Source organism: Anoplopoma fimbria, chromosome 1 (assembly GCF_027596085.1).
Source record: "Anoplopoma fimbria isolate UVic2021 breed Golden Eagle Sablefish chromosome 1, Afim_UVic_2022, whole genome shotgun sequence".
Lineage (NCBI taxonomy): Eukaryota > Metazoa > Chordata > Actinopteri > Perciformes > Anoplopomatidae > Anoplopoma > Anoplopoma fimbria.
In genome coordinates, this window is record NC_072449.1 from 17,475,072 (window position 1) to 17,501,099 (window position 26,028).

Here is a 26,028-nt window from a genome sequence, read left to right on the forward strand (position 1 = left end):
ATGAAAGTGCAGCAGGGCTGCAACTCATCAGACATGGGGATCCCGGTTAGAACTGAAGAAGAATTGCGCAAAAATACCGTAATAACGCCCGACGATGTGCTCGGGCTGCAGAAGATCACCAAGAGTAAGTAACCTTGTGCATTATTGTGCCTCAGCCTACAGTTAGAGGAGATTAGTGCAACCCACTGCTGTCGACTCCTTGTCCACTGTCTTTCTAATAATGTTACATATTCCCTGCGTTCGTTTACGGTTTTTATTGGTGGTCTGGAGGAACTAGACACAGATACCATGGACAGCGACACACAGAGTCTCTGCAGCCTTAAGTAAGACTGATCACTTTTTACCGGGTGTGTATCACAGTCAATAGGCAGTTACAGGTGTAATACATTCTTACAGTCAGGCTACTATTTGATTTATTTACTATTTTTGATTGGACCTGAGGTGGGACAAGCAGCATGTTGAGCTTCCCTGTTACTAATAATGATAACATGTGATTGTCAGTGTTTGCATTGAAAAAGAGAGAAGGTTATTGAATACTTCCTGGTGTGCTTCTCAAATCCTGCTGAAAAATAAATCTGGCTCTTACTTTATCCTCACCTGAAGACACCTGTGGCTCTGAGGTAACAGGTGGCCAGGGATGTGATCTACTGATTACAGCTTGTCACAGACTGTAGTCAGGTGGAACAAATACAAGAGAAGAATACTATCAGCCTTTTTCATGGAAACGGTTTCCAAAATATGTCATGGAAACAGGACAGGGTAATCTGTCAAAGGCCACTCTGCCTGGTTTCAAACAGAGTGAAATCAGAAGAGTTTAACCAACTTTTAAATTATATTTCATGAGTATAATATTTTTAACAAAATATGTTATTTTTTTGTTTCTAGTGATACAATAATTGTTGTCAAGATCTTGCTGTTTAGATTGAGGATAAGATTGGGACTGAAATGTGAAACAAGCATGAAGGTTTCAGTACAGTTTGCACAGGTGGCCTACATATTTAATATAGATGGTTCAAATAAATAAATGTGATTAGATGAGCATGAAAATACATTTTTTTAAAAAGTTAATTCAAGATGTAAAGTTTTTTTTCCAGAGCTTTCTACCTTTTTCCATGATCTTCATCAGTGAATGTGAGTAAACTGTGACTGGGGGTTGGTATAGTGAACCTTGCCTTTTTTGGGGTGTAATGATTCTTTTTTTTTTTTTTTTTTTATGTAATTATATTCTGAATGTTCATGACTTCGTACCTAAACCACAATTCCAAAAACATAGTATGAAAAAACCCACTATAGAACCCGATAAATTGGTAAATATTTGCTATTTTATTGTCACTATTAGTTGCAGGTTTGAAACCTGCTTCCAATCACAAATTGATTCATTAGTCTTTTAATGAACTGACAACTCTTAACTGTTAAGGTAAATTTGCATACGATCATTCATTTATATTAATAGCAGTGATTGACGGTGAAGTCTAGAGTCAAAACTAAACCCCTTAAACACAAAACACCAACTCTTTGCTCTCATCTTTTCTCAACCATCAATTCCGTTTTCATTTGGTATCCCCTTAGCAGAAATGCAATACGAAAGCTCCGTCAGTACAAATATACTTAAATCAGTCATGATGGTGCAGTAATCTCCGCTGTCCACTGACATCTACGTAATCTGGATTATGTCAGGGGGGCTGGAACGCAGCAATAACCCGATACACCTCAGGCTATTAATGACTCTGGAGCCTGGAGGTTTAGTGAGTTTGTTTACATTGTGGATGTCAGATTAGACATGCAGTTGTTTTGTTCCCTAGTTCAGGTGCAAATTTTAAAAGAAAGATATGTAGAGTATTTTCTCAAAGTAGATACGATATTTCTCTTTATTTTAACATAGCTGGATGATGTTCGGGTTTAGACAAATTCAATTGAATCTGCTTCCATGTTTCCTGTTAAGTGATAAGGGCACAACAATGTTTCTCCAAGGCCCAATCATTTTAAACAACAGACCATACCACAGAGAAAAGCATAGCGTGCCGCACTATTCAGGCTTTTATTTTCTGCTGCAAGAGAACGAAATCTTGCGGTGTGGAAAGAGGGAAACAGAAAATGCATTGAAAATGACTTTTACAGTTGTGCTTTTGGGAGGTAAATGCCACCATTTTGGGGCAAGCCAGCTCCAGTCTGTCATGCTGGTTCAGTGCTGATAAGCGAGGCAGAGCGCCTCATTGTCACACAGTCGGAGAGGAGAAGAAATATAATCCAGGCAGCAGAGAAGCGCCACTGTGATGTGAAAAATGACACATTATCAGTTTACATGAAGGATGATTTATGATATGCAGGCAGGCAGACAGAAATACTGCTGTTACAGAATACATTTTACGTTTATAATTGACATCTTGTAACCCTCTAATAACAAGAATTACTGTTGTTAAACCTATTACTGTTTTATCATGTTCAGTGCATTTCTGAAATGTTATTTAGATCTCTGTTTTACCCATTTACCTCTAATCCACCATGTCTAATTGTGTTTCCATGTAAGTGCTCTGGGCATGATTTCCTGTTGATAAAATATGAAAACATGACTCTTACTGGAAATGCTCTTTAGTCTTTCAATTTGATTGCAAACGTTTTTTAAATGTGAACCATGAATTTAAGAGATACACTCTTCAATTGGATTATAGTAACCTTAGAGCTCCAGATATATGCATTAGACAATACACAGGAGTCACAACGTTGGTGAGGACGTGTTGTTAAGGTACCAGTGACACATAGAATTAAGATCCAGAAAGTCCAGTTTGAATAACAGATTAATGCGTTTAAAGGTGTATCAAGACTGTACAATGGTTTATAATAGGCTGCTCAGACAGGATTGACCAACTCGATGTTATTATGCTGCCAAAGCTGCACATTAACCCGATTGCTAAAAGCAGGAGAAGGACCCAACGCGGAAAATCTAGGAAATAATGGCTAGAACACTACTTTTTCTTAGCGACACTGAGAAAAGGAAAACACTGAAATACACATGGACAGGTGGGTCTAAACGAAGGAGCAGAGGAAATGAATCAGAGCGGGGCAGACAATCAAAACACACAAAGACAGGAAGTAAAACCAAACACGACACAAGGCGATTGAACTTATCAAAATAAAACAGGAAAAAATACACAAAATGTATTCAATGTCCGTCTGAAACACTTGAAAAATTGTGACCCTGTCCTTTAAAGTGCAGATTTAGGGGTAGAGAAGACAATAAGGTGACTTGACACACAAAGGTTGGGATAGAAGTTTCAATCCTACCACTTCCTGCTTGAAGTGGACATTATTGTTAAAAAAAACCTCTTAGATCCTATTACAGTTTCTTATGGAAAGCAAAAGCTCTCCCTCACTTGATCCTGACTCAAATAATCAACATGGATATCTACTCCTGCCCCATCCAAATGATTTAGTCAGCGCAGCCTGTTTCCTTATACACTAATGGGTGATCAATTATTTGGCCTTAATAAGTCTGCGACACAGAGCAGTGCTTTATCTACATCGGGCGGGATTTCCACTCTGTGATGTCCGCCAACACAATGGCTACAGCTTTAATTAAAATTGATTGGTGCGGCCCGCTCTTAATCTCCCATGCACAGCTGTCACAAGGTTACTCTTTCATGGTGATTTGACATGGAGAGAGACGGCTTGTCGCATCCACATCAGTAATCAACACAATCTCATGAACTGTCTTTTATTTGTGCTTAATCTTCCTCTTTGAATCAGGCAGTTGTTGACACACTCAGGATCAAATTAACTCAATATCAGACCATTTATCACGTTCAAGGTGCGTTACTTAAGATTGTCCTTTAGAGTTTTATAGGGTTATTGATCAATATCAATAACTCAGTGATTACTAGCTGGTGCTGATATTTTTGGCTGAAGCTCTGTGTCAAAGTCCCACACTGCCAGCTGTGTGCATTTTGGTTTTTAATTGACAAAATGGAAAAAATATGAAGTTGACACCATCCATATCAATTCAGCAACCTCTATTCCTTCAGGATTTGGTACTAAATATTATTAACTCAGACGGACATGCAACGAAGACCCGCTTTGTACCAATAAGAGGTGAATAATCTGAAAGACCTTGTAGGAGTGTGTGCCAACATACATTTCTCTACAGTCCAATGTTCCCATGATCATGGACCATATGCCTCTTACATGGCACAAGTTAATTTTCAATGGCTTGCACATTATGACTAAAGCATGTCAGCCAACAGTATTTACATAAGTACATAATTATGATCCAAGCTAAACATCTTTGAAAAAGGTTCTTATGCATCAAGACCCAACCTTTTTTTTCCCTAGAGGCCCAGGAAAATGAAGCAATGGCTTTCTGTGACCCATCTTCACTGGTTCCATAAAAGTGGATTTGTGATCGGTCTCGAGGTTAAGACCTTTCTCAAGTACTACAACACTGATCTATACATGCCTTAATCTATACAAAAATATACAGAAATTTACCGATTTCATTAAATCAATTGAAATATATATCTCAGCACTAGATCCACATTCTTTTTTGTGTCTTGGCTGCGCACAAAAAAGAGAAAATAGAGCAGCTGAAATGCTGAAGTTGCTTATATTAACCTGTTGTGCGAGTGGGCGCTCACTTGGACAGGCAGTAAAAGCTTGAATCACACATTCACATTTGTTTGCAGGGTGACTTTTGTATGTGATCCCTATAGAAAAAAGCATTTAATTCACAAATATTACAAAAATCTACTCTATTATATGTATCGTTGATTGAATGTTCTGTATTAATTTGCTTCACAATAACTTGAATGCAAAATTTTGTTTGGTTAAACACCATCAATGCCTTTCTTGTTGTTCGATGCTCTAATTTCAAAGAAACCCTTTCATGGGCTTCTTTCTCAGAACATCCTGAGTACAAACTTTCACTGGCCATGAGGCTTTTTCCCTTTTTAGATCATGCCCATAGAGGGAGAAACACAAATCTTTATTGTCCCTCCAAGTTCCTCTAAGTGGTCAGTGTGTGTGTTTGTGTGTCTTTGTGGGTGTAGGTGTGTTTGTGTGTCTGTTGGGGGGAGAGAGGTTAGATAATACTCTGAAATGAAGTGGTGTCATTTGGATCAACTGAAGAAAATACACTTCTTAGGCTACATCCACATTTATACTTTTCTGTTTTGAAACAGGGTTTTAAAATTAAAATGATCCATGCGGGCGTTTCAGCGTCGTATTAAAAAATTATTAGTTATTCTAGTGTTACCCTCGTAGCTCTGCCGGGTGGCTGAAGTCCATGGCGCACTGGGGAGCATCTATGCTTTTGTTTGTTTACAGTTTCTTTGTGAACTTCACAATATTTGTGCAGAACAAAATAGGCATTGATAAGAAAAGGAAAGTCCTCCGTTTTGTGTACATCCCCCTCTTCAAAGCCGCAAACCCTGACTTCAACGTCGCTCCTTAAGGCTGATAATGCTGCTAGACACGCAGCTACACAGCTCGCTAAGCGCGCCAATAACAGCTTGCTTCCTTCGCATGTAGGCAGTAGTAGAATTATAAAATGAAGAATGTATCTGCACAGCAGCTGCTAGTAGAGACAGTAAGATCAGCCATGTCTGTAATCCGTTATCCATGTTGAATTAACCACTGGAAGTCAATCGGTAATCAAGGCTGTTGTTTATTTTTGTCCGGCAGCATGACTGCTAAGACCAAATCAAGTAGTACATCTTCGTTTTCAAAGGTGCCTATTTTTTCTGTCCACACTACATCTCAACCCCGAAGTTTTAAAACTAACCCCTCCATTTTAGGGGTTTTAAAACTCAGGAGTAGTGTGGACGCTGGGCGTAACCATTGCAAAAGATGTGCGTTTTAAAATGGAAACGCAGTAGTGTGGATGGAGACTTAGTTACATTCATGCACAGGCTGCACAGTACATACGAGTACATACCAAGTTGTAACCACAGTCTGATGATTACAAATACTCACGGTCATTGATTAGTAATTGAGCCCATATCTTCCTCAGTTTTCTAGTGATTTTACAAACATGATATTTCCACTTTAACATAATCCCTTGAAGGCGAACGTATTCAAATTTGGGGAAATAAATTTAGTTGCTATAGAGTTACAGTACCATTAGATGAGAACTCTCTATAGGGTGGTATCAAACTTTCATTCAAATATTTTTCTGTGGAACCTGGAAATTTGTGTTTCCAACACGACGAAGGATCCTAATTGACTTTTGTCGTGCCAAGAGTTAGATGAGAAGATCTTATTTCTCATATCTGTGTGCTGAATATGACGCTACTGACAGTTAGCTTAGCTCACCACATTGACTGAAAACAGCCAGTAAAGCTAACAAAATCTGCCTACCAGCATTTCTCAAGCTCAGTAATTAACATTTTATGTCTAGTTTGTTGAACAATCAGTGAGCTTTAAAGGTGCCAGTATGCTGATTTTGGTACCTTCAGATGGAGCCAGGCTAGTTGTTTTGCCCTGTTTGCAGGTTTTATGCTAAGCTAAGCTTACTGTTTCATGGCCCTAGATTCATATCACCTTACAGACATTAGAGTTGTATAGATCTACTCATCTAACTCTCGGCAAGAAAGTGAGTAAGCATATCGTAAATATCAAACATTGTCTTTTTTGTCTTCATGGTTCAGGGAGCTTAGATTCCAATATTTGTCCTCAAAAAAAACATCTCACATTTTTTTCACACTCTGTTATGCAGGCCGGAGAAAGATAAGAGGAAAGAATCTCATCTGCATTCAGTTGCTCTGAACGCAACCTCTCCACGAACTTCAGCATTTGCCAGTTTGCCTATAGGTGCTATTAAAGTAGAGACATGCAACAGCATGCCATGCACAGGTGCACTGTACATCAAGATGTGAACATCAAGGTGTAACACTAAGGTCACTTGCAGCCTTTGGCTATGGATTATTTTAACGTGAAGACAAGTAAACATTCCTGTGTTGGTTTTCCTCGTGTTCTGGGATTAATTCAACAAGCAGTCTTTGCATCGGAGACCACACGGTCAAATGGAAAGAATAAAGCATGTGAAGTCAATCCCTGTGCTGAGAATCTGTAACTCCGAGCTAATCTTGGGGATTAAGGAGCTATAAATGGCAGCTTGCTTGCTCTTTATGAGTGCCACTTTGGTGTCAGACAGGCTCTGTGTATCTGAACACAGGAACACAGCTTGACTCAAGACTTGGTGCTAATTTTACTCTCTTTAGAGAGATCTTTTCAACACTCTAGACTTTGCATTTCAGTAGAATGAAAATTATTATGTTTAACAAGAATCTGCTGTCGGTCTTTGGGTCTATGACTAATGCCTGTTAGCATAACATTGACTGATAGAAACAACACTGCAAGTGTTACGTACATAGAAATCACAATAAAATGAATGTAGAAAGTCCTGTATGTAATTATGGTAGATCACCTGTGCTGAGAGTTAATGACGTGTTTCCCCACGGGGACAAGAAATGGTTTTGTAATCTATCATGTTATATGGTAATTGAAGTCACAGTTTACACACAACGATCTGCACACACTGATTCCCCCTGTGCTTTATGCTTCTGAAATCTGCCAAAAGGAGGCCCTCAGTCTATAGGAGAAGACTTCAGGTATATACCTTCATCAGACGTGACACATTCAATTTGCATACCACTGATGCCTTACCTAAGATACTCTCCTTTGATTCGTTGCTGCACCTTGTTGTTGCGGAGCAGCCAGGTGGATGAGGGGAAAGAAAAAGACGGGCTAATAGAGCTGGCACACTATCAGAAGGAGCGTTGCTAGGTGACGGTGTTGAAGGAAGTGAAGTGGAGCACTTTGTGTGTGTGTGTGTGTGTATATGTGTGTTTGTCAAGTGAAAAAAGAAGGAAAGAAGAAAGAAACAACTGTAATATGAACATGGATATCATGATTCATGCAATAGGTAAATTGCAGTTAACATTGTTTTGCACAAATTCATTTTAATTGTTTGGTTGGACTTTGCATTACCAACACTACTCTTTCTCATATGATTTTACTTTTTACAACACCACTAATAATTGTTTTGGAGCCAAAGTAATTCCTTAAAGGAATCGTTCAACATTTTAGGACATACACTTGTTATCTTTCTTGCTGAGAGTTAGACGATAAGATAGATACAACTCTCATGTCTGTACGATAAAAAATGCAGCTCAATAATTAACACATTAAATCTCTTTTGTTTAATCCGCACAGCAATTTAAGTGTTAAAAACAAAAAAAAATGGTTTTACAGGTTGTTATGTGCCCAGACATCATAGAAAAAGACAAAATGCACACTCTAACAAAGGCTACCTTCATCAGATACAGTCAAAATGTTTTAGAATTTTATTCCTCAAATCCTTCGTCTCCATGTTTCTCTTTCTCTACCACCTGTCTGTCTTTCACAAATTGAAAATTACTCTCATCGTTCAGTGTGTGTATTTTGTTCCTTTTTCTACCCCCACAGCTCACACTTGATTTTATTGTCACTGAACAGTGTGCATCTCAAAATACTTTGTAAACTAGTCCTTAAAACCTTTAAAAAACAGCAGTGGCACGTCATCAGTCAAGCTGCTCCATGTGCAGAGGCTATGAAATTAAAGTGATGCAGTCTATGCTAACATGCTCTGGGTTTGATACGACTCTGGGAGTGACATGGTTATGTGTGATTACTTGTACTGGACTGGGTGAAAGTGGCTTCACTGGCTGAGCTATCAGATGAAATGCTCCATCTGTCTTCTTCAGCAAGTCTGGAAAGTAGCCATCTCTGATTCACAAAACGCATCTATCGGTAGTCTGCCCACAAAGAGAGCTGCTCGGTGAGAGATACACAAAATGCATCTAGAAAACTCTGACAACTGATTTTCAAATAAGTGTTACTTTTTTCACAAATGATAAATTATGTGGATGACACATATTTAAAATTTTAGGAGCACATTTTTCCTCACTGACTCCAGTCCTTATGATGGACTTTCAATAAGGGTAAAGAAAGAGTTTTTACCAATTACTTCAATTGGTATTAAACCATAATAAGAATATTAGAAATGATTATTCGTAAGATAGTTTTAGAACGTTTTTTGTCCATTGAGGAAAAACAGACAAATATCTTACGAAAATTGTTTAATATAAAGTTATTATGTTGCATACTTTAAGATCCGAAAGGGCACAATTTTGATCTGCATTATAATTATATTTAAGAACTCCTACAGCTGTTAACAATATTTTAATAATGAACTGCATGATAACAAGACTCAGTTCAGTGTCAGCAGTACAGTATTTCACACAGACAAACATATTAATATAACAATTTACAAAAACAAATCAGGATTAAGGACTATCTTAACATTGAATGCGCATTATTAAGCAAGTGCTCTATAATAGCCTGTAAAAGTGTTTCCTTGCTGTTCCTTATATATATACCATATATACAATGCTTATTAAAAACATCCTTTGCATCAACTAACTACCAGTCAAAAGCTATTGATGATTAGTTCTTGACATGTCTAACTGGGGATATTCAATTATCGTAGATAACATTTTGGGGGGTCTGCATGTCAAAGTTAATGCAGTATTTCAAATCAGTGAACATCAAAAGACATACAAAATTATGATAGTCAAAAAGATAACATAACGTTCTTTACTTAGATTTTTGGCTTTTTACAGAGAATGTTCATCCAGAGGCCAAACCTGCAGTTCTGTGCCTCACATAGTTATAAAAGATAGTTCTTGAATGCCCTAATTGAATCAAATTCATAAATACGTAATTGATTTGTATGGACATGATTTATACCTGTAACCAATACAAATCACATGAAAAACATTGATGATGGTGTAATGAATGTCAACAGATGAAGAATAATTTGCTATCAGGGCTGCTTCTAGGCATAAAGCTGAAATTTTAATCAAGATGTCACAAGATCCATACGTATGCACTGAACTGCTAAAACCCCAAATACTGAACACTATCCATGTTCTGATGCTTAAAAATGTTGTTAAGGTTTGTCATATGCCATATGCATTTGTATTTTAACTATCTAATTAGTCAATGGCATTATGTCATTGGACCAACAGTAACTGACACTAGATGTTGTCATCTTTGCTTTAGTTTCAACGTTAGTAAATATTGCCAAAGTATTGTCTTTTTACTGGCAAATTCTTGATTTCAAGTGTAGTTGCCGTCAACTGAAGTATCTTTCACTTCACTTGCTTCACTTCACCACAGCGGCTTATCTACTCGCGCTTTGTGTGTGTACATGATTGGGTCTATGTGTGTGTGTGTAGTTGGAGGAGCTCAGCTCTACAGAAGGAGCAGAGCAAATCTGCGCTGCATCATGATAATAAATGACATCAAAACAATATAAATGTACTAATAAAAAAAAAAAACAGTAATGTCAGGGCTTATCAATACTCAATACCGGGTTTCGATACTCATCCCTTCCTTCAGATAACGTAAAAAGAGGATGGCTCTCGCTACAGCCAGTGTCCGTTCTGGGCTGCTGTAGAAACATGGCGGTGACAGATGGCAGACTCCTCAGAAGACGACCTGCTACCTATGTAGATATAAATCTAATCTTTTTTTATATCTAACGAAAACATAACGATTCTTATTTTCAGGTGATTATACACTGATTAAGACAAAGTTATGAATATTATATTTCAATGCTGCCAATTAATCCCCCTAAATGTTACATACTGTTTCTTTAAACAAAAAGCTCTAAATAGTCCTGTTTTACAAGAGGAACATTTTTAGACAAGGTGTCAGGTCTGATGTACTGTACTTGACTATAAATACCTTCAAGCAGGTGGCTTAAGCTTGTTTGGCCCATCTGCTCTCTAACCCTCTCAAAACAGTGGAGGAGGCAGCAGTGTCAGTTTGTGTATGCACAGAAACACGGATGCTTTCAAGTGTGTGTTTATCTTATTCATTTTGGCCTCCATTGTTGCCCCCTTCAGTAAGAAAGACCCGTCAAGCCTTATGCAACATATAGACCGCTAATAATAACTGCCCTTACCATAAACCTAATGAGATAGTAGGTGTGTGTGTGTGTGTGCGTGTGCGTGTGCGTGCGTGCGTGCGTGCGAGAGAGAGAGAGAGAGAGAGAGACACTCCCCACCTAACCAGCCGGTCCATGTGATGGTAAAACACAATAAGCCTCTTAGGTCTAATCCTGCCGTGTTGGGAGGGGAGTGTCTCACATATGCACACACACACTGACACATACGCGCGTGTGCACACACACAGTGCAATCATGACCAAATCAGTCACCCTGCTCAGTTACACAGGTTTCTTTCTTCCAGTGGGCTTGTGTTCAGTCAACTTGGCGGTCCTGATGTTTAATGCAAACAAATACCTGTTGCAATGACTGTGAATGCAAAAAGAACAGCAGCCTGTTCAGTCAACAACATTATAATAAAGAAGTGTGTGTGTGTGTGTTATGTCTTATTATGTCTTGTTTATGTTCTCTATTTAATACTATATATTTAACTTTTATGCCTATCAAGATTAAAGATGTAACACTTTATTGTGATTTAAATCGCCAACAGGCGCTGTAAATCAAATGAATCAAACTCTCGTAAAACAAAACAGGAGGCGACAGGAGATGACATAACTACATTAAAGACATAAAACAAGTGGTACACACGTTAACAATGAGCTTAGTCAAACACTAAAAACTCAAAATTAAATTGGCAATACAAAACATGTCTGTCAGGGTGTTTGAAATTATGCCTTGGCACAGATCTGATGTGTAAAATCCAAGGTGAGCATCAAAAAGAAAAGGTCAGCAGGTTTATGAATGCGATCAGTTCAGACCTGCTCGTAACAACAGATATTACTGTATCTTGGCAGAGAACTACAGAGGTGACAATTTATCATTAATTGACAGCTTTCTGCCTGACATGAAAGGTCTACTTCTTTCACAGTGACATCATGAAAATAGTAAAAATAGATGTTTATAGTATTGGATGAGAATACAGTCTCAAGGGGTCTTTTCTCTCTTTTTCAGATTACCTTTGCTCTCCGGAAGAAAATGTCCACATGATCGACTTCACCAGGTTTAAGATCCGTGACATGGAAACAGGGACGGTCCTGTTTGAGATTACTAAACCTCCAACAGGTCAGCTCCAAACTATAGAAACCAAATAACATATTATAAAACAGTTCCACAAACATCTGAATGCACCGAATTTTGAACAAACCGCAATAAAAGGGTCCTCTTGGCATGCTGGTGCCCTTTTATATGTGTCTGCCACTGAAGTGAACGTTTTGTGATGTTACTTGTTTTTTATCTCACTGTCCACAGTGTCCTTTAAGGGGTATTTTACTTGTTAGATTTTATTGTATGTATTCAATTCATCCAATTCTCTTCTTTTCTGTCAAATGTCTCTCCTTTAGAAGGAGGAAGAAAGCAATGTGACCCCAACGCCGGCCGTTTTGTCCGATACCAGTTCACCCCAGCCTTCCTGCAGTTGCGGCAGGTCGGAGCCACGTAAGTTAACATTCAGTGTGTTTTTTAAAAAACTGTGAGAGAGCAGGAGGAGAGTTTCCGTGAAAGCTGAATGATGCATTAATGTGCGATCAACCCTGCTGCACAGACAGAAGACCCATACCGGATGTGGGAGGCGTGTGGGCGTCAGTGTGGGACGGCCGGCTGACGATGATAAGTGTGAACATACAGAGCAGCCGAGGCCCACCTGCTGAGTCAGGCACCAAATAGCTGTCAGTGCTTCTGAGTTGTGTTCATCATCAGACTCCTATTCTGTGACTGACTGCAGGCTTAAATCCAATCCAACAACTGACTCATTTGGATAATCTAGGTTTAATTAAAAAAAGCTCAGTGTATGTTAGATACAATGTGGTTTGTACACTATATAATAAAAGTGTTATGTTTTATTTAGCATAGCACCTCAGAAAAGGTAACGTATTAATTGTAGTTCTGGAAGACCAATTTAAAAGACAATTCTGTCTCATTTCCTCATCATCTCCAATCTTACTTCTAATTTGGCAATTGTGCAAAAACACTCAACCAACTTCTCTTTGTATTTTCATGATCCCACGGATGTAATTCGTCTCCCCATTTTAATCTCAATATTTCCACGCACTGTGTCGCGGTCCAAGAACCAGACTTTTTTCATTTGACCAACAACGAAGAAACGCACAAAACATTTGATTAAAAGCTGGGTTTCGACCTGACCAATCATAATTCTGTGCAGGATGTTGACATCTGTGAATTCGCCAATAACAACCTGTTTAATTGATGAACTGATTGACTTTATTGTAATGATGTTCCCATATGTAAGCAATTACTTTGGTAAATATTATGTTTTTCTAACTGTAAAGGCCAAAACTACAGAAATAAGTCCCTATGGTTGAACTGGAATTAACCTTTAAAGGTTACCTGACCTTTGAGCAATCCCCAAAGTATTTGCTTCCAAATTGGTAAATAAATTTCCTCCCTGTGTTTCTGCAGGGTTGAGTTCACAGTGGGAGACACACCAATCAACAACTTCCGCATGATTGAGAGACACTACTTCCGCGATCAGCTGCTCAAGAGCTTTGATTTCGAGTTTGGCTTCTGCATGCCCAGCAGCAAGAACACATGCGAGCACATCTACGAGTTCCCAGCGCTGTCCGAGGAAATCAGTGAGTGTCACACACAACTCCCAACACACACCTGACCACAAGAGACGTTTTCTAAGATCTAACGTGATTTAATTATGTAAAATCCTGAGTGTTGTGTGTTTCTTTTCCTCTCTCAGTGCGTGAGATGATCCTGCACCCTTATGAGACGCAGTCTGACAGCTTCTACTTTGTGGACAACAAGCTGGTAATGCACAACAAGGCAGACTATTCCTACAGTGGGGGGCCATAGGAAGACCACCCTCGACCTTTCACCCCTCCCTAGTCTAGACATTTGACATGACATGTACCACTTCAGGACCAGAAACAGATGAACTGATGGACAATTCACTGGCATTAAACGCTCTTGTCTCCCTCCTGTTAACTGCATAATTTTCCATTCAGGTATTCAGCTGCCAGACCAATAGATTTCTCCCGTTGCCTCTTTGCAGGAACATCGAATTCTGCCAGTTTTATCATAATTTTGCATCAACGTGAGTGAGCGAGTGTGTGGGCAGCTAAGTGTCTGTACATACTGTTGATTTCAGTCGGTATATGTCGGTTCCACTTGATCATCAGCAAGATGTTACATTATGAGTGATTTAATAGCTAATAATATGAAGAGAGAAAGGCAACAGTGAGTCAGAGACACAACATGAGACATATAAAGAGAAATTAAGTTACCCTAAAAAAAAAGTTTCAATATAACTAATCCATTCAGATGTACATTTATATAGTTTGTATAGGAAACTCATTACATTTTTACTCCAGAGGTTTCTTAAATTTTTAGTAGCACACATCTGAATGATTCATTCTGTCATCGTTCATTTGAACGACCAACAGAAATGTGTACTTTGTCAATGTGAATGTATCATTTGTTGTTTTCATGTAGTACAACTAGCCTGCTGAAGGAGTATTTTTTAAATAAATAGCCACTTTGAAGTGTCAGAAAAACATTACCATACCAATTTTGATATCCAGTACGTTCTCTGTAGTACTGAGCACTGTGTATACTTTAATTATGATGAATGTTTTAAGTATAAAATGAAAAAGTATGTAAAGTTTTGAGAGCGGATACTCCATCACTGCAATAAATATTTTTTCGAAGTCTTGATATCCATTGTTTGTTTTTTCACAAAAGATGAAAGTGAACGCATAAAGTAAACAGAACAGTAAAAAGCAGGTTGAGCAGATAATAGTTTTTCAAAACAGTAAAGCTTACAAATAATCAGAATCAGGAGAAACAGAGGAGACAAAAAAAAAAATACAACCTAGAGGTAAGGTATACAGTTAATGTATATAAATATAAGGTAATTCTTAATAATTATGAACAAGCTGCAGATCACAAAGTGTCTTTGCTGCCATCTTCTGTGACAACAGTCTTATTGCATCGTTGCCACTCACCTGAAGCTTTGCTGAAAACTTTCCAGGGGGAACCAACTCTCCAGCCTTATAGCGACGGAAATAGTTCCTTGTATCAGCTGTGTGGGAGCATTCTGGATAATGCAATTAGACTATTAAACATAGTAGTGTGGAAAAAAAGATCATAAAAATAAAAATAAATATGTGATCTGGCGACTAGTCGCGAGTCTGATAATGCTGCATTGTGATCGACAAATCAGAGTTGAAATCTGCATGAGAGGTAGTAAATTGGCAGCTAAAAGTTGTTGTTCGGCTCTAGTAGGAGGTCCCGTTTAGTCATATTATGGTGCGTTCTAGCTCCATTCAGTCAAAATGAGCATTGGATGAAAGTAAAAAACAACGCGTCATGATGTGTTCAAATGTAATCTTGTAAAATGTTGTTTTTGCGAGAACATTTTCTTTGAAGATGATGTTTTCACAGTAACATAAATAGATATTAGAGAGGGAACTAAGACCTGTTTAACTTCCTAACTGTAGCTCTAAGCAGCTTATAATATATCATCAAAACTGCCAAGGCCATTCATTTTTTTATCAATAAAAATTCAGTCTTTTTATTTCCTAATCATTTGAATTGTATGTTTGTTACACAATGAGCCACTATTGAAGACTAATAACAAAACAAAAGGATATAGTTTGTGTGATAATGCATATTTTAGTTCATTAGCTATAGCTCTATTAGAAGTACTCAGTTTAATAATCGTAAAAAATGATAACTCCGTGATATGTCTACTGACAATCCTGATATCAAAATGCCATATTGTGACATCCGTATCAGACATCAGCGTTAACAACTCTCATGTGTAGTTCTTATGCTGAACACTGTATACCACAGTGGAGCAAGTGTAAAGTATACAATATGGTTTGCTTTCAAGAACATACTCAATAAGAAATTCAAACTTGCCATAGCTGTTTGTTTGTTTTGTTTGTTGTACAATCAGCCAACACTAAAAAGCATTTATTAACAGTGTGTCAGTTCACATAACAGAGCAGAATAATTCAGGCAACTGTACATTTTTTTCAGGTTGCAGCCAGTTCAATGCAAGGTGCTTAAGCATAGGAAATCCTCCTTATCATCATAAACTACTTTACTAAATCCTATTCAATTGGATATGAAAATTCATAAATGACAATGTTTTTTAAAATTACTTAAAAATACATTTATTAATACCACAATGATGTTACATTATAGAATCAATGTGACAATACAGTATGTATAAGGTAAATAAATAGCAAATTCACAAAGTTTTAACAAATTTGTAATGTATTCACTGTTTCCCTCTTTACTTTTCCATGTATAAAACCTTTTATCATTAGCTAACTCACCATAATATTAAACTGGAGCTCTTGCAAATAAATAAATGGGTGGGGGTGAGAGAAATGCTTATTAAAACTAAACGAAAATAACTATTTCCTCAAAAGTCACACGGATGTAAATAGAGGATTGGATGGTTTGAATATCCACCAAGCTTATACTGTTACAGAAAGCTCCTTGTGACAATATTCTCTATTCAGGTTAATATAGTACATCAGGAGCCAGGGAGTGTGAAAGAGCCCAAACAGTCCGGTCTTTACATTAAGGAGATGGATGCGGTACAGGAAGTCAGATACCCAGCAAGACTCTCTACCCCTGAATAAACCGCAGGGTGCAGTCCATTCAAACAGCCGTGCTGATCAAAGATTCTGCCTGTAGGTTCGTTTTCGTCCTCTGCTTTTAGTCGACCGACGTTTGTCATCTCTGACCTCTGGCCGTCAGGAGATGTGACCTGCAGGCAGCCCGTCTGGATGTGATGGTCCTGCAGAGCAGAGGTCGTGGGCGGAGTCAAGGTGGTAACTTGTGTATAAGACAACAAGCTGTCCTCCTGTAACTCCTCCCACAAGTTACCTGAGGAAAAAAACATAAAAATATCTGTAACAGGCCTTTTATATGTCACAGTAAGATGTTCCTCCTGTGACAAGTCAAATTGTCTGCTGTGAAAAAAGTAAATTAGATGATAAACACAGCAAAGCAAAATGTCTCAACCATCATTCCCAGTATTAATTGCAGCTGTGCTTTTGCTTCTTTGATATGAAAATGTCTGCTAGCAGCAAAAAGGTTCAATCCAGTAACAATAATTTTATTAATAATGAAAAAAAATGCAGACCCAAACAAAATGTTGCCACATTTTGACATCCTAGAGGTAAGCAACTGCGAGCATGCTACAAGCTGAAAACAGCTAGTTAGCATAGAGCTAACAAGACTTTAATGTGACTGTGATGTGTTTCCTTCCTGTGGCCCAGCTGAATGTGATGATATGATGATTCTAGTCTCATTTCTCTTTGTTAGTTTTATTCCTATTAATCATATTATCTCTACTGTCTTTACCTTGCAGCTGCAGGTCAGTCAGACTGGGGTTGAGCGTGTCGATGTCATAACTGGAATCTCCCTCCAACAGCAAGTCCTGCATGCTCCTGGAGCTGTACTCAGCCTGCAGGGCGCCACTGTAACTAGGGGGCATCTTACCAGCCATGGGGGAGTGCAAGCCCCCAGTGGCTGATGGGACGCCAGCTGCAGGCTGCTGTCTGCAGGGTGAGTACAGGGCAAAGGAGTTGCTGGGGTGAGCAGTGGCAGGGGGAAGATAACAGGGCTGCTGGGGTTGAACATGGGGATACTGTGGACGCCGATATGGTGGTCGAAGCTGGGCTGGGGTGCATGATGACGAGGTGGTGCCATAGATGGGGGCCACCCTGGATAACAGAGCTGGGTTGGTGTAAGGTGGCAGAGACTTGAGCTTGTTCGGTCGCTCTCCCAGTAGACGATCAAGGTTTTCTGTAGAAAAAGTGTGTATCAAATTACGTTCGAATCAAATAAGATGCTCTAAAATCAAGAAGTAGAGGTCAGATGAGCAAGAATGGATTGAAAAGTCAAACATCTGTACTGTATATCTCAGATTTTTTAATCTATTACTGTAATGAATTCATGGTAAAAATCAATGTTCTGAAAAAACATTATTTTCCGCTTAATTTGCTCAATGTTCTCTTCTTGGATACTGACTTCTTTCAATGCGATTAAGGGGCCCACCTGGTCTCGCCATGCTCCTGCGAACACTGATGGGGTCCTTGCGACGCCACTTGTGCAGCTCCTCCTGCATCTTCTCCACCTTGGCGGGATTGAGAGCCCAAAGACAGCCTTTACGGGATGAGTTCCCATTTTTGTTCTCCACCTTCTGAAAGCACTTGTTCAGGGAGAGATTGTGACGGACGGAGTTCTTCCATCCATCAGGAGCTGACTGATAACAGAGAGAAGTGAATAGATTCAGAAGACGAGAAAGAAAAGGTTTAAAGCAGCTTTTTTTTTGTTAAAAGGTGTATTCATGTTTCCACAATCTGCAGCGTTTAATATCTGCATGTAGTGGTAATAGTCCACTGGACTTAAATGATCTCAAAGATACCTGACAACATCCAGAAAGTATTCAGACCTCTCAAAAATCTCAGCCTTTGCAGAATACTTTGACTTTCCTTAGAGTATTGCTTATCATCTACCTCATTTATCGTTTTCTGGCCCTGCAGCCTGTGTTTAATGTTACAGGCAGCTGTTTGGAAAGCAGCCACCTGTAAGGTGCCTTCTTAAGAACGAATGGCAGCAAGTCTTTGAGCTCTTTCCAGAGGTGAGTCTGAACTTATTTGATTTGTAGATACCTGGAATCCTTTTGAAGAATGTACAGTGTTTGTGACAACCCGGGGTTCAAACAGAGGTCCAACCCTGCAGCTGCCTCATTTTATTAATATTAAAAGCAAAGATGCATGCGTTTTACTTTACCAAGCACTTTCTTAACAATATCATATAATTATGATATATCTTTGCTTTCACATATCAGATTTGATTAATTGAATTGTGAACCAGTCCTTGCAACAACCTTACTTACTCCTTACCACACACACACACACACACACACACACACACACACACACACACACACACACACACACACACACACACACACACACACACACACACACACAGCCAACTACTGATCTACTGGAGAATAATATTTATCAACAACTACTGCTGCTCTGGTTGTGTCACTGATTAGCCTGAGGGTTTTTTGTGTTGGATAAATATGTAACACACAAACATTAATCGCGGTACCTTGAAATAGGGGAAGTTTTCAGTCATGAAGCTGTAGATCTCACTGACTGGCAGGCTTCCTGTCTTGCTGTTCTTCAGAGCCAAGAAGATCAAGATGCTGCATTCATGAAGGAAACATTTTTTAACATTAGCATTTTATATGTTACATGTGGCACAAACAAAACACTATAAGAAACCCCACGAATATTTAATGCAAGAGAATCATATCAAATTCTGCAAATATGATTCCACAATGAAGCCAGAGAGAAATATAAAAGATGGCAGAATATTTTGAAATGTGATTCAATGTTACCTGTATGAATAAATGGGCTTGGGGAAGGGGGACTGTGTGGTGCTCTCCTGGTGTGGTTGAGTGGAGAGACTTTGGAGTGAATATTTTGGGCTTTCGGACTGATCATCATTAGGATACAGTCTAGAGGAGACCTGTAGAGGACACACACACACACACACACACACACACACACACACACACACACACACACACACACACACACACACACACACACACACACACACACACACACACACACACACACACACGTGAAAATTGCAAACAATAAGATGATTTAAAGATGATTGTTATACCCTCAAATCGTACAGGTAAACCTAAATATTTCTCACTCATGTTTTTATTTATTATCACGCAGATAATTCCTCTACAGCATTTCTTGATGCAACCGGTGAACCGACACACTCACTCACCTGTTGTAGAGGGCTCGATGAGCTGTAGGATGGATAGCTTTGAGACAGGAAGCAGGAGGGGTCTACTGGTGGACTAAGCACTTCTGGGAACGAACTCTGCTAAAAATTAGAGAATAAAGTTGTTTAGAGAAGCCATATGCATGTGCAAGAATGTAATTTCTAATAACATTTATGCCTTAAATTTACTTAATGGCCTAATTTGGCCACTTTGGGGCAATGGAAAAAGTTGTGAGCCCAACAAAGACATTGCACCTTTGAAGTTGATTGGTGAACTTCATAGCAAACTGTTATTTTATTACAAATGAAGCAGTTACAGAGTATTATAATCATTTATTTGAAGACGTGTTTCTGTTCACCTGATGAATGTTAGTCAATTATTCTATTTTAGCTCTGTTTTTGGTTTCTACCAACTCCTGAGAGAAATATCTGCCTTGTTAGTAGCTAAATGCTGCACTATGTTCACCAGCTAGTTACTTACTGTGTCATTCTGCTGTCTGGTACTGAGCAGGTAGTTTACAGTAGGTTTTTAGAGTTTTTGCTTAAAGCGATGCCATGAGAGCAGCGAGAGAGAACCAAAAAGTAAAGTTTCGGGCTGGACAGCAAAACAATGTGCTGATACTCACTATGAATAAGGAAGCTGCAGATTCAGCTGATAATTCATCATTATTATGACGCCTTTCACATTGTTACATAGTCATTTGATGTATTGTTATTATACAAAATAGATTATGGCTGCCTTAACATTTCGTTCCAATCAGTTATCGTATTAAGTAATGCGTCATGTGTGTGTCTCCTGATATCAACTTGTTTTTGATTTCACAAACTGTAATTAAAAGTGAGGATAAAATGAGTGTAGCATAAATTTAGAAACCTGAACGCTGCAGTTGTACTGGTCCCAGGATGATGAGGCCTCGCGTCTCGAGCTTTGTGAACGGGTATCAGGGTTGCACACATCCTGCAGACAGCTGAAGGAAGACGCGCACTGTTGGAGGATACCGGCACCCGTCCCTGCTCCATCACTGAACTGTCGATGGTACGGATGGAAACGGTCGGTGTCAACAGAACCTCGTCTGTTCGATCCAGACCCTGAACCGATGGTCCCATCAGTGCTGTGCCTCCTGTGCACATCTGCAGTCCTCAAGCTGAAGGTGTTGCTCTCTTGCTGGGTGAAGCAGACGCCCCTGCCCTCTTTAGTCTGTGGTGTGATGATCATCACAGTGATACAAATCATTAAAGATGCAAATCACTATCTACACTAACTGTTGACAAATCCATCAAGGCTGTGTTCAATGTGTAAATCTAGCTGTACTCCCATTTCTGGACCATGAAGCTGCAAAGATGCTTAATGGGAAAAAAAACTTTCTCTCTCATTGTAAAACACAGAGAGAACAGCCTTTTAATCAAATGGAATTAAATCAACCTACATGTCCCCTTACTTTCAAATTTAAGTTCTAAAACCTTTATTTCTGGGGCAGGAGATGTTTTTATTAATTTGATTGTGAAATGCAGTACTTCTGATAGGTTTAAGGAGAAGTTAGACATTTTACGACAAATATGAACGTTTCTCTATACGTTATTCAGAGCATTAACATAGCCTTAAGCAACTATTTTCTATGAAAAAGATATAGTTGATTAATGTCTACCTGAGCAGAGAATAATGTCACTCTCTCTGTTGTTGAGTGTCTTAGCTAAATGTGACTACGCATATTTCCCAAAATGTCAAACTATTCCTTTAAAAATGTCGTGTTTACTGTATGTTCCCCAGTTAATTTGCCTTTAAAAACGGATCAAAGGCAGATTAAAACTGTTGTCCTGGTGAAGCCCATTGAAAATTAAGAAACGTACCGCTTGTCAAAATACAAGCAGTACATGGCATGTACAAGAGTCATAAATTATTTTCTATTTCCAGTGTCACAGAGAAGAAGCTGTTTTGGCTTAAAACCAGAGGCAGTTCAGTACCTGGGATTCTGCCATCTGCTGGCACAAGGTCCCACAGGGCTCACAGGTGTGTAGGCTGGGCTGAGGGGTTGATGTTGGCTTGCCACCACTGTGGGAAAATGTCAGGGAGTCTGACATTCTGCACCAAATTCTGCTCCTGTGAAAAGATGGAGAACAGGGTCAGTGGCATTTTTAATTGTTCGCTTTCTTGCCAAGAGTCGATTTGAGAAGGCTGATACCACTCTTGTACTGCCTAGTAACGCTAAACACTAAATACACCAACAGCTGGTTAGCTTAGCTTAGCATAAAGAGTAGAGACGGGGGGTTGATATAAAGAAAGCCTTGCTCTATCCAAAGGTAAAAGATCTACAAACATCGTAGAGGTGCTGTTACCTTTTTTACAGAGCCAGGCTACCTGTTTCTAGTCGTTATGCTAAGCTAAGTTAACCAGATTGGTATTGATTACTCATCAAAACTTAGCAAGAGAGCTAATAAGCATTTCTCTTTTGTGGAATCTGATGAGAGCTGTTTTTCTACTTTTGATTTATATTGCCGTTGGCAAATGACAGGAAGTAGATCTCAAGTAAAGTAAATCTCAAGTGTTTGGACAAAGCACTTCTTGTTACTGATCCTCTGAGATCATATCTACTGAGTCTTTATTCTGCTGTAAATCTGCGAGATACGCTATACTGTGTCCTCTGACAGTGTGAGTGCAGGGGTGAGAAGAGTTCACTTTTAGCGCCACTTTATTAAAACACCAAAGTGTCACATCAGTGGATGTACATGAGGCAGGGGTTTATCCGGCTAAGTTTAAAGATGTGTTATCTGATCCCAGCGGAGATAACAGACACGTGGCCCAGGTTCCAGTGAAGGTAACCTCAGCCCCCGACATAAACCAAGCTCATTAAAACTGCCAACAAACCATAACTGTTATGTCATGTAAAGCCAAATAATGCTGAGGCAGAGAAAGTGGGATCCACCTCTCCTGAATGTGTGTCTATGTGTGTGTGAGTGTGTGTGGAGAGAGAGAGGGAAGTAGCAATCATAACTCTTTCTATTCAGATCAGCTAAGGTTAAAATGTCAAGGTGAAAGTTGAGAGATTGCCTTTTAACCACTGTGGCAACAAATCCTCTCATCTGCTTGACAGACACGCTGACACCAGCCAGAACGGATGCACTTACAGAAAGAGAAGTAGAAACTTCAGCAGTGTTGTGTGTGTCACGTTCTCTTTATTAATATCCCTAAAAGAAACTGAGCTGTTTTAGTCTCTTAGGTAACCCATGGATGCACATGTGCAGTTGTAGCTGCAGGTTTGTGTGCCTCTCAAATGTGAACACTATATGCGAGTCGCCAGGAATATGATTTTCTCGGAAAATAATGATCCAGTGATCTTTTCAAAAATCATCATTTAACAGCATTTGAGATATTTCCAGAATCATCAAAGAATATTCTTTATTATTCACAAATAACATTTTCAAATTGTTTCTCACCGTGTGCCTCTTTATACTAATACAAACAAAGATAAGTGTATTATGGTTTTAGGGGTACTGACCAGTGCCACATATGGCATTATTGATGCTCCATATACGTTGTCAATCTGTAAAGTTCACCCATAGGGCCAGAGCACAAATGTTTCTACTATTTCAACTCTCTGCACATTTTAAAGGAAAGGTTTAGGGTAGGTCTGTCAGGTGTCTATAGGAGTATTGAAACAGATTGTGCTTGATGTTATCAAAATATGAAGGACAGAATTCAATCAAGAGTCCTTGTTTTTGCAAAAAAGTTATTTAAAACTTTATCATAACTAAGCTGAGTCTTCAGCAGTCAGTTACAGTCAAATATAGTCTTGTATTCCTGTTGAGCAGCTGCGGAGGGACAGTAACACAAAGAGGGAAATTTGAACTAAAAAACACTTGATTTGTCAAACTCAGCTACATATTAGCTTCAGATAAACTTTTGATAAAATGTTTGCACAGGAGGAGGACTGTAGATGGTGTCCCCTATTACTTACCTTTAAAGCAGGAGGAATAATTAAAGCAAGAAATAAAAATCTGTTTTGGTGTTCATAAGGGCACCTGACCTTTTTTTAATCACACAATTGAAAAATATAAACCTGTACATGTACCAGCTTTCTACCTGTACCTGTACCTGTTTTCTAGCTCTTTTTTTTAACCATCAGCAGACTTCTAAAGTTAGCAAAGTGAAACTGTTCTATAGGCTGCATTGATAGTTTGTGGTGTCGTTTTTAAACATTGCGGGTATAGAAATTAGAAGTAATCACAACCCTGTCAAACCTACATTGTTAAGACACAGCTAGGAATTGTTGATAAATTATTTTAATATACTGGACCAAAAGCACTTATTTTTTATGCTGGATGTTGGTGCATCTGTTGTAACTATACACATTTACTTACAATTTTGAGTTACTGGTACTTTACTTCAGTATTACAATAATTACTCTGCATCTGCTCAACTACATATCAGATATTCACATATTTACCTACTTACACTTTTTACCTGTACTATTATTGTACTATTTATTTGCGAGCTATAGTTTCCTTTACAGATAAATTGTATTATCTGTAAATATAAATTTACATAAAAACAATTATTTATTGATCTGAAATATATAATTCATATCTTGATGCACTGTTGTAGATTAAAGTCAGTATACACCTTGACATATTGCCCCATCGTCACCAGCTACAGTAAATCAATGTTAAAGGTGCTAAATTCAATATTTAGAGCATAAACGCAGCATCAAGCAACTATTTCAAAATTAAAGATATTATGGAGAAATGTCTACCTAGGCAGAAATTATAATTAATTACAGCTAATCATTATTTCCTTTGATCCGTAAGTTCATTTTGCTAATGACCTTTACTTAAGTATAATTTTGAACACAGCAACTTTTTTTTTGTATTAATTGTTGTTTTGCCACTTTCACTTCAGGATCTGTATACTTCTCCCTTACATTAATATAAAACTGGGCTGTGTATTGGCAATAATTTGGCAATGTGTATCATGATAAAGGGGTTAAAATTCAATATGTTGAGAAATATTGCGACTGTAATCAAGGTAATGTATTGCAATTTGTTAATTCTAATTTAAAGAAAACTATCTTTTATAAAGAACAAACCACCACATTCTTGAAATAAATTAAATTTGCTCTATTATGCAATCAGAAAAGTTGGAACTGCATTTGCATTAATCACAGTCCCTGTAACATCGAAAACACCATAGCACTAATTATTGTGCAATCAAAGCCACAGCCTGACAAGATTCTATGCAAACTATTTTTTAACTATTGATAAAAAAAACTATATATACATTTTTTGAAAATGAATACAGTGTCACAATATATTTTCTGACACACCTACTCAATAAACCTAAATAAATGTTTGGATCTATCAATTAATACCTTCAAATAAACAACTTTATAAAAAAGAAATTGGGAAACCCGATTTAGCGTTTTCAGTCTTTGCAACTAGCTATACATACAAAAAGATGAGATGATTAAAGTCAATACAATTTTGCATCTATGAAGTTAAAATTGAGCAAACTGTTGTAATAAATGATCAGTTATCAGCAACTGGAGGAGAAAAACTCTGTCTCTGTCTTTCACACTCATGTTGGTTGAGCGTTAAATCATTATTTTCCACCCATTATGAAGAAGATAAATGTGTTTTGATTGAAGTGATGCTAAAAGAGCCCCAATAGGACAAAAAAAATACTCAAACCACACTTTAAATGTCTCCTGTTGCCACCATTCTCTCCCCTCATGCAGTAACGTGATCCTAATATGCAACTAATGCTGTGTGTTTTTAAAGTAACAGAGCAGATGGCATTTAATGACAACATTATCAGTAAAGATCTTATCTTTATGGTTTGTATGAATGAACAAAAGCTAGGGGTTTCCCTGTAGGAGAAAGTTTGATCACCGTATCAGCTGTGTGATGAATCCCACCTGTCTGGGTGATGGGTTATTTAAAGCAACACTGTGAAGGAATTAGTCACCTGCTGCATATTTGTGCAGTGTGGCATTTACACAAGGAAATTCATCCTAGGTGTGGTGTCAGATTTTAAAAAAACTACCGTGTTCAGCCGGATTATTAACATTGTTTCTGATTTCATCAAAAGATTTAAAACCACAGTGTCACGTTGGGACTCTCCAGAAACATTTATATACTGTTTAATCTACATCATGTTCTATAGGATCATTATATGTTCA

At 38.3% G+C, this 26,028-nt stretch overlaps 2 protein-coding genes across 2 annotated transcripts; one reads left to right on the forward strand and one right to left on the reverse strand.

Annotated features, from left to right (window-relative positions):
* Positions 1–13,936, forward strand: unc119a (unc-119 homolog a (C. elegans)). The gene is made up of 5 exons (XM_054602658.1): positions 1–124; positions 11,996–12,106; positions 12,385–12,478; positions 13,460–13,632; positions 13,749–13,936. The coding sequence occupies exons 1-5, from the start codon at positions 1–3 to the stop codon at positions 13,859–13,861; spliced, it is 615 nt and encodes a 204-aa protein (XP_054458633.1). The 3' UTR covers positions 13,862–13,936.
* Positions 13,937–16,598: 2,662 nt separating this feature from the next.
* Positions 16,599–21,934, reverse strand: foxn1 (forkhead box N1). The gene is made up of 8 exons (XM_054605617.1): positions 21,818–21,934; positions 20,730–21,053; positions 19,859–19,954; positions 19,449–19,579; positions 19,157–19,253; positions 18,089–18,296; positions 17,393–17,836; positions 16,599–16,912 (listed from the first exon to the last, which is right to left on the reverse strand). The coding sequence occupies exons 1-8, from the start codon at positions 21,932–21,934 to the stop codon at positions 16,599–16,601; spliced, it is 1,731 nt and encodes a 576-aa protein (XP_054461592.1).
* Between the last annotated feature and the right edge of the window lie 4,094 nt (positions 21,935–26,028).

Bases quoted from the DNA above. Each gene is read 5' to 3' on its own strand.
- unc119a (XM_054602658.1), top strand. From the start codon at position 1: ATGAAAGTGCAGCAGGGCTGCAACTCATCAGACATGGGGATCCCGGTT. The intron at 12,107-12,384 runs GTCAGCTCCAAA...TCTCTCCTTTAG, and splicing joins GATTACTAAACCTCCAACAG to AAGGAGGAAGAAAGCAATGT. The intron at 12,479-13,459 runs GTAAGTTAACAT...GTGTTTCTGCAG, and splicing joins TTGCGGCAGGTCGGAGCCAC to GGTTGAGTTCACAGTGGGAG.
- foxn1 (XM_054605617.1), bottom strand. From the start codon at position 21,934: ATGTCAGACTCCCTGACATTTTCCCACAGTGGTGGCAAGCCAACATCA. The intron at 18,297-19,156 runs GTACCGCGATTA...CTCTGTTATCAG, and splicing joins AAAACTTCCCCTATTTCAAG to TCAGCTCCTGATGGATGGAA. The intron at 16,913-17,392 runs GTAAAGACAGTA...TTTTTTCCTCAG, and splicing joins GACTGACCTGCAGCTGCAAG to GTAACTTGTGGGAGGAGTTA.